Source organism: Neodiprion lecontei, chromosome 1 (genome assembly GCF_021901455.1).
Source record: "Neodiprion lecontei isolate iyNeoLeco1 chromosome 1, iyNeoLeco1.1, whole genome shotgun sequence".
NCBI lineage: Eukaryota > Metazoa > Arthropoda > Insecta > Hymenoptera > Diprionidae > Neodiprion > Neodiprion lecontei.
The window spans coordinates 19,744,565-19,760,625 of record NC_060260.1 but is presented as its reverse complement, the minus strand read 5'-3'; the positions used below and the strand labels follow the sequence as shown (position 1 = coordinate 19,760,625).

At 33.7% G+C, this 16,061-nt stretch overlaps 2 protein-coding genes across 3 annotated transcripts in view; both read right to left on the bottom strand.

The window, feature by feature from the left end:
* LOC107226446 (sialin) overlaps positions 1 to 5,134 on the bottom strand; it is a 135,473-nt gene extending 130,339 nt beyond the window's left edge. For both annotated transcript variants that reach the window (XM_046738333.1, XM_046738379.1), the window contains exon 1: positions 4,846 to 5,134. The gene's annotated coding sequence lies outside the window, so the exon portion shown is untranslated. The remainder of the gene's footprint in view (positions 1 to 4,845) is intronic.
* The window catches only part of LOC124296592, a 59,752-nt gene extending 43,908 nt beyond the window's left edge, over positions 1 to 15,844 (bottom strand). Inside the window, exons 1-4 of the mRNA XM_046746626.1 lie at positions 15,178 to 15,844; positions 14,465 to 15,067; positions 14,048 to 14,331; positions 13,773 to 13,968 (exon numbers count right to left, since the gene is read on the bottom strand). Coding sequence (XP_046602582.1) covers positions 13,773 to 13,968; positions 14,048 to 14,331; positions 14,465 to 15,067; positions 15,178 to 15,658 — 1,564 coding nt within the window. The 5' untranslated portion in view covers positions 15,659 to 15,844. The remainder of the gene's footprint in view (positions 1 to 13,772; positions 13,969 to 14,047; positions 14,332 to 14,464; positions 15,068 to 15,177) is intronic.
* Between the last annotated feature and the right edge of the window lie 217 nt (positions 15,845 to 16,061).

The window sequence follows — 16,061 nt, the reverse complement described above, 5'->3', positions numbered from 1 at the left end:
GTTTGAAACCTACTTTCAGGCGTAAACATCACGGAGACCCTCGGTATCTACTAAGTACTGACGTAGTGCAGTCTTCAAACTTGGATAAGAAGTTACGTGTCTAATTGTAGATTGAATTGAATTTCAGAAGTAGATATCGGCTATCGAGAAGGAGTTTCTATAGGTCTCCGTGGCAAAAGTAGGGATCTCAAAGTCGGTTCTTTCCCGCCTGGCGGAGCAGCACGAAGTGATGCTGCGATTGGTAAATAGGCGTCTGAGGTAACTCGGCGAGCCAGTTCGAAAAACTGAAAAAAGCAAACAGCCCACAAAATACAGTTGCCTGTCCCCGACTGTCAGCCAGCCCAAACTACGTCGATGAGGAGTGATGTCCACATCTCTTGCCACGCCACAAACGAAACGCACGCACGCATTAAGCAGGCGCTGTAGTCTTGTGTTTAATACGCTAGAAATGTCGTTGTACACTATACACGCGTAGTCGAAAAATGGAAACACCAGTATCAGGACCAAATTTTTCCGCAGTTGCGCAGAAAGTAAGGGGCGAGACGCCGAGAGTTGCCTCAATGTGCAGCGGACTTTGTTCGAGATGACATCAACTTGGCTTTTCCAAGAGAGTCTGCAGTCGATAAGAAGTCCGAGATCGCGAACTGACGAACAAAGGGGTATGCGCACACCATCCAACATTATGTCAGATAAAGCTGAATAGTCAATAAGCCTGGTGACGTAAGGAATGTTGCCAAGGATTATGGCGTGAGCCTTGGATGCGTTCAAGCGCAGCGAATTCGCGACAGACCACCTCGGCACCGCCGCGATGTCTTCATTATGTTTTTCAAGAGCTGCAGAAATTTCGTAAATTGCACAATATGGTAAGTGAAAATCGTTTGCAGGAAAAGCGGTGGAGAATTCAACTAATTTGAATTTTTGTGCAGTTATGTAACATAAAATAATCCATGTCAACCCCTCCGCATCTTTGAAATTAATCTGCTGCACTTCTTGAAAATTCATGCGTGAGGGAATTAAAGCGTATGTGCAAGAAGCCAAAAATCAGTCCTACCAGTATTCACAAGAAAAAAAAATAACACATAATTCCAACAACGCTCTACAATGTGAAGATAATCCTGGATGTGCAATGTTTCATCGATCGTGAGAAGGACTTTATACTCAAGGAACGTGCAGTCTTCAATATAAACAGATCGGATTTGGAGGACCTACTCTTCAAGCCACCCTGTGATTTAGTGGGATTACCGGTCGAATATAGAGCTAGTAACGTTCACAATCAGTTAACACGTAATAACATGAAATGCAGGTAATAAATCTCACGCGGATGTGTGGAAAATTGTACAAAAAATGGTAAGAAATGCGTTTTACGTATACGCCAAAGGGCTGGAGAAAAAGACCTGCTTAACAGAGATGTTACCTACTAAAGTATCACTCAAAAACTGTTCTATCCGGCTCAGTTTTTGAAAAACAATCATTTTGCACCCAAAAAAACATGCTCAGGTCATTATCATTTCCAAATGGTTCATCCAAGTGAAAATAGCTATTGTAAACTCAAAATAACTACTGTTTCCAATGTAATCGCACAAGGTCATGTCAATAATATCACGTTTACTCAAAGTAATAATCAGTCTGTATCGAGAAATGTACTTTACAAATAATCGCGTTATCTTTGATACGTATCTTCTACGATGTAAAATATTATCGTCTCGTCACCAGTCAGTGGAAGCTATACAGCTGTCGTTCGTCATCCAGATTATGTTCTACACTCAATCTTTGTAATCTGTGGACAGTTGGGGCCGTTTTTGCGTGTCCTGTGCTGCAAAACCTGATTTAATAAGGCGTGAATCTCAAAATAACGAACCTTGTAACATCGTCAAATCTCGAAATTTTCGGCTCATATTGGGTTTGAAATATTCTTCGAAGTTAACATTGCAAGAATATTCAACAGGAAAAAAATCATTTGTTTTCTTTTAATTTCAAGACTTAGGTATCCTCTTCAAATTATCATGAGGTAGTCCTACATTGAGTAGTGGTTCAATATCGATACTTCATTTTGAATCGTTTTGAGGCGTTCTCCGCCAACTCAGCCACTTTTTTTTGTCCTCTCGGATCTGTTCCATAATCGGTTATATAGTAGTAATACTTAAAGGTACTCTCTGTGAATTTATTTCAGATTTTTTAATCTACTTGTTTCGGAAATGTTTTCTTTTTCAAACCCGTATACGGATGGAAGATTGAAGTCCGGCAAAAAAACTCAGCATAAAAAAGTTATGTTTTTCCATTTACTATTCAATGCAATATAAGGATATGTTATATTTTTGATGCCATCAAAAAGGATATTTTCAGCGAAAAAATGGGTAATTTTTTTTCTTTCAATGTGACACGTTTGATTTCCCTGTAAATTTCACAGGGTATTTGGCAATATACAGGGTGTCCCAATTGAAAAGACGCATTACGTTTCCAGCCGACCTAATAGTTCAATTGGAAAATGTGTTCTACAAAAATTATATGGTTCAGAGGGGGACAAATGAAGAATTTTTTTCCTACGGTCCAGCATTCTAGCTGGTGATGTTGTAGAGGATGGACCAGTTCTTTCAAATAGAGTCATACATTTCTGTTTCCATTAAAATATTCTTTATTCAAAAATATACAACCTTGTCAGAAATTTTTTTTTTCATAAATATGTATAGTTCGTGAGATACACCAAAAAATCAAATTCTGCAATGCACGAGGAGATTGAGTCGTCCGCGCCCCGTATGTCCTTGTTGTGTTATGAAAAGGTAAGACACAGAACATTGTTATTGTGTCGTATTATAAGAAGGTCAGATACGACGCAACACAAATGCATGCAGACACACGCACACACGCGGCGCGGAAGACTCAACCTCCTCGTGTGTTGCAGAATTTGATTTTTTGGTGTATCTCACGAACTATTCATATTATGAAAAAAAAACTCCTGATAAAGTTGTACATTTTTGAATAAGGAATATTTTAATTGAAACAAAAATGTATGATTCCATTTGAAGAAACTGGTCCATCCTCTACAGCATCACCAATTATGATGCTGGACCGCAGAAAGAAAATTCTTCATGTGTCCCCCTTTGAACCATACAACTTTTATAGGACACATTTGCCAATTGAACTATTAGGTCGGCTGAAAACGTAATGCTTCTTTTCAATTGGGACACCCTATATTGGAAACGTATAAAAAATTCATCGTAGAACTCAACATTCTTGCTGAGTAGAAAAAATATTTTACTGAGATAGGCGAGTTAAAGTAGATTTGTGTTCCTTTTTTCCATGAACTATTTAATGCGATATATGTTATGTTTTGATTGATATCTTAATCGCATCAAAAATATAACATACTCATGGATGTTAATGAGAGGGAACTGGAAAAAGAGTATTCCGGAGAGAGTCTACCATAAGAAAAATCGCTGATTATAAAAAAGATGGTGAAATTTTTTGATTTGTCCGTTTAACGAGAAATACTCCGTATGTACACACATACATACACGCACGCACATAAAATCCATTCGAAATAATCCATCGTGATACGCAGGGTCTTCAAAAGTAAAGCAACAGCGACAGCTTGGAATTTTTTTCCTGTAACGAATACAATAACTTCCTGTTCTCTTAAAGCAGGAACTTGAAAATGTGAAACTGGTTTAAATTAGGCATGCAAAAATAAGATGATATTAAAATCATTACAAAATTCAAGCTGACGCATTCTCACTGTGAGAAAATGCTCATTCTCATATCTTACAGGTAAATAAGGTAATTGCATCAAAACGTGTTCGGGAGAACTGTTGTAGGTAACTATTGAAAAGAGTATATCTTGAATCGAGTCAAATCGATACATATCGTCATTTTGTAGAATATAAACAGATCAAATAGATGAGAAACGAATCTATCAAGAGTCATTAAACACAGAAATAATGGAGTGTAGTGAATGTTATCTACCGTAAAGTTTCGTGTTTCAAGACACACGAGAGTTGTATCTTATCAATTAGAGAATATTTGGGGAAAAAACTCAAGTTCCCTTATTCAAGAATTATGTTACTTGAACAAACATGTGGTAGTATGTTTTGTAGTGAAACTGTTGTCATGAAAGGTGATACCAGATCCATGTCAATGTGTTAAAAATTTCCTATTTTATAAAAATTAATCGTAAAAGTATCCTAAGGTACAACGGTTTTCCTTAGATAGTTATGCTTTGTAAGACTTCGTAAAGCTCAATTTTGCATGAATAATATTATTCACCGGAGTTCTCAAAGCAAAAAAATTGATTCATTTTCAATCTTTCCCTCAATTTAGTATGTATAAATACCTTTTAAGAATCAAAAATACCTGAATTCTGATAAATGAATGAAGAAATTTACTAAAATCGAAAATGCTCACAATGACTCGCACTACGGTTAAAAACAAATAATGCAGGCAACTTGCAATAGTAAAGCAAAAAAATTATCAATCCAGTTTTTTCTATATTGATGTTGAGAAACGTTCGTTCCAAATTTCTAATTCACCGTGTAAGTTGCAGAACACCTCTATATGGCTACTGTAAACCAAGGGAATTACAAGCCGCTACTGTGCTTTTGAACTTGTTTCATGTTTCCAAATGATTTGAAAATAATGGCCTTGCTTGGAAGTTTAATTCTAATGTAAGCACAAAGCTTTCTTATGACCATTGAAGAATAATTTTAATCCTACGTTACATAATCAAGACAATCGTTAGAAATGCAACATCATATATATAATATGTCAGAGGGTATCACGGAAAAATTCAGAATCCAATTTCGAGGACAAAATCGTTTACATTAATTGTACCAAATGAAGAATAATTATTACTTCACACTGAACAGCGATGGGTCACAATTGATGAATTTTGTTATGATCAACAAAACTTGTAATTTTGTGACGTATTTGAGTATTACTTCGCTTCACTTTTCAGTTTATCTTGGAGATTTCCTCAGCCCTCCGATTTAACATTCTTCAATTTTATTAGGCTCCTTGTTTTCGATCATGAAGACACGTTTTTAATTTCACAGACGCTAAAACAAACTGACACATCTGCACACGCGGCTACTGTTCTTAGAAGACACGTTTTAAATGTCACAGACGCTAAAACAAAGTGACACATCTGCACACGCGGCTACTGTTCTTAGAATTGATAAGCACATGGCAAGTCATCACCACCTGCTACTATATAGTTGCAAAGACAAGATATCAAGATATGCGTTAACTGGCCCAACGTGTCTGTGTCCGAAGGACAAACCCCAATACCTCTGGGATTAGAAGCTAATTGAATTCTTGCACTTGTGCGGCCGGCTGCCAATGGACCTTGCATATTTTTATTGCTCATTTATCTTAATTTTTATAATAAAAGTTGTTGCGCACGATTCACATAGTTCATCTAGTGCACCGTTCGTTCTTACAATTAGTATGTGGTACTTTCATGCCAAAAATACAACCACTTTAAAGAAAAAAAGTTTCAGTTTCGTTGAATTAATTATATTTACTCGTTCCTCGAAATAAATTAGGTGTTAAATTTTTGACATTGGAACTTACTATCAGAAGAGGAAGATGTGCAATTAATATGCATAAAATAGTAACAATACATCTTGTATACAGAGTGACTTGCTAACGATAGAATGGTCTGTGCAACAATTTAATGCGCATGCGCTATAATTTGAGACCTGTTGTTTTCCAGAGTGACGAACAAGGAATAGAGATTTTTACATGTCAAAAATACTATCAAGATACCGACTGTGCCCATCACACGAACAAAAGACAGTCCGTAGTTATATGCTGTTATGTTTTCTACTTACAGCTATCATTTATTCATTTTTTATAAACATTTTCTATCCAGCGTACCACCACCTGTCTATTTTTCCTACTCGGTAACTTTACCACATTTCTTATATTGATATCTATTTGAAATTCGTCGCGAAGAGGCACCTTTTAGACTTGTATATGTGGCTTGTTGACATATACACATTAGAGACTTCTGTATGTGACTGTTAATGTGTATATCTCAGTACACTACATTATTTTAGCCAATTTAGGGCGGACCCAGCCGTCGATTTGAACGATACGAAAGACTCATATCAATTATTAGCGAGAAAAATTTGCTAGAGAGAGTAAGTCTCCGGCAAAGCATGTCTAGATACCAGGTTCGATTCCTGGCTCCGTCGTTCATTTTTCAACTCACCTGAAAATTTTCGTAATTGCACTCTCTCTTTATTAATATCATAGTCTCTGCCCTTTCCTCTTATCTCTATCTAGCCTCACGCTAGTCACTATCGCTCTTACTCAACTAATTCCATTCCCTTCCTTCTGCATTCTCATACCTTTCCTGCACCCATACGTTTTGTCTCTGGAGACACTCGCATTCTAACTCTCAATAACGTCACATCTAGACTTCTTATAGGTCTCGCACAGCATACTTCATTCCTACCGCTATCTCAACTTCTTCACAATAAACATATAATTGATATTTCAAACAAACCCAAGGTTATTCAACCCTCATTTTAACTGCCGGTTGTCCTAGTACGTAAAAGCGAAGCCGAACCTGTTTATTCCTATCACTTGAGAGTAAACCCACTTCACGGACGCGGACGCCGGACGTAACAAACATTTATCAACCAAAAACTCGTATTTTTTTCTCGTTTTTCGCTTGTAAAATCAAAATTAATGAAGCAATCTTGATGTTCTGAATACTCGAATTGCAGAGAATCATTATTAACGGAGAAAAATTGGAAAAACCAGCGTTTTTCTAAAATGCATGATGCCGCATAAATTTTTTAAGTTGTAATGTGAGTCCTTCGCGAAATAGTAGTAAGTAATGTGGCAATACAAGCACACTGCGCGCTAGCCACTGGAGCGTTACTAAATTTTTTTTTTTTTTTCAATTTTATGGTAACTGAACCCGCGAAAATTGATTCTTCAGTCAGATATCATAAATAATTAGTCGCAAAGCTGCTGTTGAATTTCTTCACCACATATTCTTAAATTAATTATTGATATGCCAGATGTCCGCTTACTATCCGGTATCCGGCCTATTCCTGTTTTTCACTATCCGACAGGTCTATCGGATAACACCAATATCTGACTGGATTGCCGGCTAATACCATATTGCAGTGACGTTCTGGGAAGAACGTCGGGAAAAATCTTGTGGTGTTTAGGTTTGAGTAGAATTTGTCGTGCAGCCTGTCTCGATCCGGAATTTTGTCTTGAGTCGTGCCAGCTATCACTATGCGTGATTGAAATAATTTGTTGTACACAGCACTTTAATTTGAAATACACGTTTATTACCAATAAGATGATCTTTAAATCGATTTTCGAGGTATGGTTTTTACAGTTTTGTTATTCATTTGGTTAGTTGTACTGAAGTTCGAAGGTTCTGAATGTAAGTGTTCTATGATTCAAAATGATCTATGACGTTCTTGATTTCAAAGTGTTCTGAATGGTCTGAAGTCTAAATTGGTTCTGCAATTAATTTAGTTCTTTTCTCTTTTGTATCTGTCAGGTTCGAAAAGGATCTTCAATAGTGGGAGATCTGGAAGAGACTCCTGATTGGTTTTTGGCTACGTCATTGCAAGACGATTGGTCTTGAAGAGGCCAATCGGTGCAGTTCTGTCAAGATAATTAGTTGCAAGAATGCATATTTGAATTCTAAGAATAATACTTTCTGAACTGCTCGTCTTGTCTTTTCTCATGTTCCTTACGTCTTAGTCTGGTCGAGAAGTGAGTTCACTGAGAAAAATCGTTAGAATGGTCTTAAAAATATGGCGATTGGTGCATTGGATTCAGAATTTAAAATGATGAAACCGGTATTTTTTAATTAAACCGCCATTAAAAATTTCAATAGTTATAAACAAAAAACGAAAATAAAAAAAGGGAGTCTCCGTTTTATAGCTATAATTTCAAAAATATAAAAGATAAATGAATTTTGAAAAAAGATCCTAAAAGAGGAGGAAATTTCCGATGAAAAAGTCCATGCTCCCGGAATTCTAGCTTTATTATTTATAATTTTAATTTAACGTTGAAAATAGGGCTCCGCGCGGCCGTTTCGGTGCCTAGGCGTCACCGCCTAGCGAAGCACGCAACACGAAACAATTTTTTTATAACATTCAATATCAATTTAAAAATTTGAATAAATTATAGTGTTATCTAGACACTTGAAGGAATGTAGTCTTACCTAAAAAAATTTTTAACTCGATTTTCGTTTAAGTTATTTCATTGTTAATTAACTCATTTTTCGTAGACTTGACTTTTCATAAAATCACTTGTAAAAGTTTAAAAAATGGGTCTATAAATTTTTTTTTTTTTGTGAGCTTTACTTATATAAATAATAAACAAGATTCAGTGGTAAAAGTTTATAAAAGTTTTTTCATTTGTTTATAATGATTTTTCAAAGTTATCAAAAATGGAAAAATCCGGCTAATGTTACGAAAAAAATTTTTTTTCATAAATCTTGAATTTTCGTTGTTTTTAAATTAATATGTTGCGTTTATTAGCTTGGCTGAAAATTTTTTAACGTGTATTGTTTAAAAATTTATTATAAACAAATAGACAAGTTGAATATTTTTGAAAAATTTTTTTTGGTCATTTTATTGTCGTAGTGAAATAATGATTTTAAAAAAAAAAATTTTTCTTAAAAAAATTATTTAATTGTTTATAACTGTTTTTTTCATTTATCCACCATTTAAATTATTTATTAAGAAATAATTTTTTTTCGAAAAATCATCATTTACAATTGTTAATGTTACGTGGGGGTGAGAGTGTACTGAGCGGTGGTAGTTAATGATTAATTGAATAATCAAGCTCCCACGTAACGACAATGAATAATTATTAAAACTAAGAAAAGACCTACCTTTCGATAAGCCGGTAATTTGTAGGATCGTGTTACTATAGTCCTGTACAGGTCTATGAGGTTTGTTTAAATTGTTGAGGCAATTTTATAATAATAAAAATGGGAAAAGGTCGTTCAAAATAAATGGTTTAATATGATTTAACTGGTAAAAGATGAAGTATATTCTGTTTCGATTTGGTGATTGAAATGTCTGGTAACAATCAATGGTGATAATGATATAAGAGCCGAAAGTAACAATTTATAAAGTGTTCGAGTTTATACAAATCGTGTGTTATTCTATTCTAAAGGATGTTATTATTTGGTACCAGGAACATCTACTCTGAACGGTTGTTATAACTAGCTGGTCGTGATTATTGTATTGCATCTCTCTTTTTAGATTATCTTAAATCAATTATATATCCTATTGTTAAGTCTCGTTGGTAAATTCTTGGAATACAATAAGTATGATTTAATTGTGGGTAGTGAAGCTAGCCACCAATTCTAGACTTGCTTTTGAATGAATATTACTGAATTAAATTTTGATTATAACGGTGAAACAAGAATTCGTTCAATTTCGAAGATTAACACTCGGATTGACTTAGCTTTAGGTGAATCGGTCGACGAGATTGAGAGCCGTCGGATCGTGTCAGTCTGCGTCGGTAGAATTCTGGACCAGGGCCTCACCTCAAGTTTGGAAGAGTTGATCAATCGAACGATGTTGAACGTCGGTTACTTAGTCTTTGCAGTTTTAGAATGATATCTTGTTATCGAAAGTTATAGTTGAAAGTATCAATTTTCTGATTTTGATGTATGTTAAAAATGATTGGAACGATTATTTATTAAAAACGATAGTGTAATTATTATTATTATCGCTTAAAATTACCTGATTCGGTTGAATCAGGGCCGAACTCAATTTAATTATGGAAAATGGAATGGCATAAAAATGTCTATTCGCGAAATGATGAGATTTAGTAAAGCACAGAAAAGATGGAAACGTAGAAGATAGTGAGTCTCTTGCAGCTAACAGAATAACTGAATGCTCGAATTTGACGAATTAGCGCGAGACTTTAGGTCGGTCACAACTAAGATTTTCCGAACGCTACTATTGCTCGAGAGGGCTAATCCGGGTTGAGGTCCACGCACTTCGCGACTTGACAGACGAAAGAACGCGGCTTCTTGGGCCCGAGGGTCCAAGGAGCTGCAGTTGTAATAAGTTACAACGGTAATTAGCCAATGAGGTGCGAGGGCGACCTCCTGGCGCCCAAATCCACATGGTCAGCGTTACTTCTCGCTCTTCGACGGTGTTCCGACGATTCTCAATCTCGTCGGTGACACATTGAAGATGTGAACAAAAGATATTTACATGCAATGTTCACACATTCATTCATACATCCTAATGAGTAATCTATTTTCATTTGGTGGTTCCAAAGGTAGTGGTTTATCCTAATTATTGATTATAGTTTTAACTTAAAAAGAGGGATATTTCCAGGCTGAGCGCTACTGATGCTAATTCAGCAGTCTCCTATCTCTGTTCTTGGTACCAGTTAAATAGAAGAAAGTTGAACCTTATACTAGGGATCATTGTTGGTCTCTACGTGACTTTTGCCAGGAGGGGTGGAACTCGCCGTTATTAGAATATGAGATTTTGATGAAATGATATCTGTGCATTGAAGAAATTAAAGAAATGAAATGAAATGGAATTTTGAAAAAGGTACGCCAAGGCGGTACGTCGGGGCGTAACATTAATATAATTATGAAAAAAAATTTTCTTTCTATTTGAATTTTCATTGTTTGTTTTAAAAAACAATTTGTTATAAACAAATTTATATTTTCATTTTATTTTTTTTTCGTTGCTTTAAAAAATTACAAATACAGCCATGTGCATCAGAGTTGTGAAAAAAATTTTTCTCTATTTATTATTGAATTTTAAAATACTTTACCCCAAAAAATTTTTTTTACAACTCTGATGCACATGGCTGTATTTGTAACTTTTAAAAGCAACGAAAAAAAAATAAAATGAAAATATGAATTTGTTTATAACAAATTGTTTATCAAATAAACAATGAAAATTCAAATAGAAAAAAAAATTTTTTTTATAATTATATTAACAATTCTAAATGATGATTTATAGAAAAAAAATTATTTCTTAATAAATAATTTAAATGGTGGATAAATGAAAAAAACAGTTATAAACAATTAAATAATTTTTTTAGGAAAAAATTTTTTTTTTTAAATCATTATTTCACTAAGACAATGAAATGACCAAAAAAAATTTTTCAAAAATATTCAACTTGGCTATTTGTTCATAAAAAATTTTTAAACAATACACGTTAAAAAATTTTCAGCCAAGCTAATAAACGCAACATATTAATTTAAAAACAACGAAAATTCAAGATTTATGAAAAAAATTTTTTTTCATAACATTAGCCGGATTTTTCCATTTTTGATAACTTTGAAAAATCATTATAAACAAATGAAAAAACTTTTATAAACTTTTACCACTGAATCTTGTTTATTATTTATATAAGAAGAGCTCATAAAAGAAAAAAAGTTTATAGACCCATTTTTTAAACTTTTACAAGTGATTTTATGAAAAGTCAAGTCTACGAAAAATGAGTTAATTAACAATGAAATAACTTAAACGAAAATCGAGTTAAAAATTTTTTTAGGTAAGACTACATTCCTTCAAGTGTCTAGATAACACTATAATTTATTCAAATTTTTAAATTGATATTGAATGTTATAAAAAAATTGTTTCGCGTTGCATGCTTCGCTAGGCGGTGACGCCTAGGCACCGAAACGGCCGCGCGGAGCCCTATTTTCAACGTTAAATTAAAATTATAAATAATAAAGCTAGAATTCCGGGAGTATGGACTTTTTCATCGGAAATTTCCTCCTCTTTTAGGATCTTTTTTCAAAATTCATTTAACTTTTATATTTTTGAAATTATAGCTATAAAACGGAGACTCCCTTTTTTTCTTTTCGTTTTTTGTTTATAACTATTGAAATTTTTAATGGCGGTTTAATTAAAAAATACCGGTTTCATCATTTTAAATTCTGAATCCAATGCACCAATCGCCATATTTTTAAGACCATTCTAACGATTTTTCTCAGTGAACTCACTTCTCAACCAGACTATCTGGTCAGTGAGGGTTCGTGAGCCTGAATTCCGTGAATTTCGATTGTGGACCCATATGGTCTATGTGTGAGTTGGAATTGAAGATATAAAGTGAAGAAATGAAAGTGATATATATATTGTGACGTGGATTTTTCTTGCGCCTCGGTCAATTAGAGAAAATGACCGAGAACTTACCGTGTGCACAATAAATCGGCGTCCGCGAGGTATCCTGGACCTAAAACGAGATCGCGAAATTTGTTGGGCGCTTGGCGTGATCAACACGTCTCGAAATCGGTAATGCGATATACCGCGACCATATACTCGGCAGCTCAGTACCGCAGAGAGGGGAGGGGTAATTTTTGGTAGAGAGAGGTACGAAACTCTCTACCCAAAAATTACCCCTCCCCTCTCCGCGGTACTGAGCTGCCGAGTATATGGTCGCGGTATATCGCATTACCGATTTATATATATATATATATATATATATATATATATATATATATATATATATATATATATATATATATATATATTAGGCTGATTCAAAAAAAATGGCTAATTTTTTTTTTTCGAAATCCCCACATAAAAACTTCCGAGAAGGTGTGAAAAGACGCCTGTAAAAAGCAGAGCTCTTAATATTATTATTTAGAGGTCGCGCATCGGGAATTTCTATTTCCCATTTAAATAACACAGGAAGAAATTTTTTTAAATTTTGCAATTTCGTATTTTTGCAACGGCTCATTGAATCAGCGGACCAAAGCATATTCTTGTAGGAAATTTGACGCTCTACAAAAAAGGTCCTTACAAAGTTTTCGATAGACACACTCCTTCAAAAGTTATTCGAGGTCAAAGTTGAACTTACAAAAAAATTCAATGTTTTTTTTTTTTTTCGATGATACTATGAATCTTTTCTCATTATTTTGTTATAAAGAAGATAGATTTCGGAACAATTACATTTTTAAATAGTCAAGTGCATCAGTTATGGATTCTCCATGATAACATGTTTATTATTTAACATCGCATTTTTGTAAGGTAACTTTATATTGACTCGATGGGAAAATTAATGATTGAAAAAGCCCAATTATAGTCAGATATATTTATTGTGTTATATTCTATAACTTTTACATTTAGATTTCTCGTCTATAATATTCTCAAATAAAGACTATTTCAAGGTTGTTTTATTACAATCTGGGAAACTACGACGATGTTCTTGGACGACTTGCAATAGATACTGTAATTGTTCTTCGTTCTTGGTTAAACAGTTGTTGTAATCCTCAATCAGAGCAATACCTCGTTCTGCTGAGTCATTAACTACAGAAAGTCTTCTAAAAAAATCTAAATTATCTCTATAACTTTCATTATTAGACCATAATGATACGTCGACTTCAAGAAAATCGTATGATAAATCGAAGGCTTCAAAAAGCATGAGTGAATTTTTCGAGACGAATTCACTTAAATCTTTATCAAAAAATGATTCCAATTCGATTCCTTTAGCAACGTATCGTTTTTCTCGAATAATTTTACTCTCCTTATTATTAATAATTGCTTCACACATTTTTTTTTTTATTTCATTTGAGACATTGTTGTCAAACAATGCCAGTGCTGCTAGTTCTTCATTCATGTACCATAGATGATCACTAAATTTTTTTAATGCTTTTTGTACGACTGATGATTGAATTTCCTCGCAAAGAAGTAACTTTTTCAACAATTGCAAATCATTATTCGGTGCTTCGATTGCCAACGAACAAGTAAACCATACTTTAATGTAGATTAAAATAATAAAAATACATATTTGACGCAAACTATTAATTTCTCGTTTAGAAAGAGAAAATTGGTCTCTGAAGATGAAAATTTTCAAGCTGTAAATGGCCTTATTCATCCATCGAGCATGATGCATCGTTCCTGGACATTTGAAACTTATTTCATTTTCTGGAAGACCATCAAGAAAAATCAATGATAACTCGAGAAGTTCTTTGTAATCATTCCTTGGCTGAGTAACCTGTTTAAAAAAATTTTTTAATTAAAATCTTTAAACACGAATTCCCAACTATTTCAAATATAAATTATAAGAAATATACCGTTAAGAAATTATCGATGAGATTAATTATTTCAAGTCTGTCTGTATTCAAGGCATTTGCAACAAATTCATCTTTCATGCCACTTTGATACTTTAAATGATCGGCTTTGCTCCACCAATTTTTAAATCGCCCAAAAATAGGTACACTGGGACCAGAAGTTGTGGGCCAAAACACCTCAAAAACTCCTTTCAAAATAATTTCGAAAATGTGGTGGCGACAAGGTAACCAAATTAGTTTCCGGTTCAATTTTCTTTCAATCAAAGCGGCTGTGCCATTTAGTATTCCTGTAAATAATGTATGAATATGTAAATTAAAGATAGTGCCAATTATTAAGAGAAACATAAGTGAGAAAATAGTATTAATTAGTAGGTATTAACTAGATTTTCAATTATTTAAAGTTAACGAAACAAACCATACCAGTATTCACTGCTGGAGTGTCAAAGCACATAGCCTTAATGTAAGGAGTAACTTTCCAGTCTTCCAATGTATTTAATATAGCTACAGCATGATTTTCTGCAGTTCCGTCAAATATTTTTGGTACACCGAGGAGTTGATTGACGTTCGAAGTAGATAATATTATTGCAATTCTATCTACAGATTCAGAACCGGTCAAATCAGTTAAAATTTTACCATCCCAATGTACAGTATAGCGATCTTCAGTTTTAAACTTTTCTTTCAAGTGCTCTGCGATAGCTTGTCTAAATCTAAGACGGGCTCGCCGGATAGTACTGTAGCTTAAATTTAATGTTTCAATATCTATTCCAATACTTTGGTAAGCAGGAGCTAAGATAAAAGTAGCATTTCGACTAGTAACATTTGCTCGATCGAGGGCAGATACAAGTTCAGGAGTCATTATATCAATTTTAGGAGGAGGATTTGGCTGACTAGATGGAGGTTCAAAGTCAGAAAACATTTCTGATTGTTGACTTCCAGATGTCGTTCCTGTACCAATTGTCGATTGGAACCGTGAAATAATACTACCATCCTGAACTGGACTACTAGTTGTAGGCTGATTAATACCTATTATCAAATATATATGATTAACAGCTAATACTTAAGAAACAAATGCAATCCTATTTGAGATAAAATATGAAATAATTGTTTTCTAAAAAAATAAAATAAATAATAACCATCAACATCAATATCCATGGCAACTTGATGAATTTCTTCATTTGAAGCACTTGTGTCAATAAATCCATAACGTTTGTTAGATCGTTGAGATTCCAAAAATAGTTTTTTTGTATCATCAAGTTTTTGCTTCGGATCTAAACGAGCAATATCAAATAATTTTACAAACTTTTCTTTTAACATTGTCTCTTTTTTTTTCTGCGTAGTAGATTTTTTTCGATATCGACTTTTCTTGAGTTTCAACCATTCATTAAATAATTGTAAAACTTTCTGCACAGCATGAGAATTTTTGCAAGTTGGAAGTCCAGCTTGTAACCATTTTTCTTCAACTTTTTTTATTGTACCTGAAGCACTTTTTTTTAATGTTAGTTTGTGTATACAATGCTGATATAAGAACGCTGATAAAACCTCTCCGTTTGTTGGTAATTTTCGTCCAACAAGATTTTCTTTGATATCACCAATTAAGTATTTTTTATTTTCCATTATAGTCAATGAAATGATAAACAACAAAACAATAAACTTAGAGAGCAAAATAATAAATAGTAATATCTGAAGTTCGATTGAAAAGAGAGTTAGAAACAATGTGGCACAGTAACGAGGAAAATCAAAACATGTGTCTTTTAGGTTATGTCGGTAAACAAGTGAACTCCATTTCTGAATGAGCTACTGTAAGTAATTTTTTTTTAATAAAGCAACTTCAGTTCATTCGTTTGAAAAAAAGCGCCTAAACCAAAGGTTTTGTGCCGAAAGACGAATCTACTTATAAGTAAAGTTAAAAAAATCTCCGAATAGCAAAAATACATCAGGAAATATTATTACTAGCAAAATATTGAGAAAAGATTCATAGTATCATCGAAAAAAAAAAAAAACATTGAATTTTTTTGTA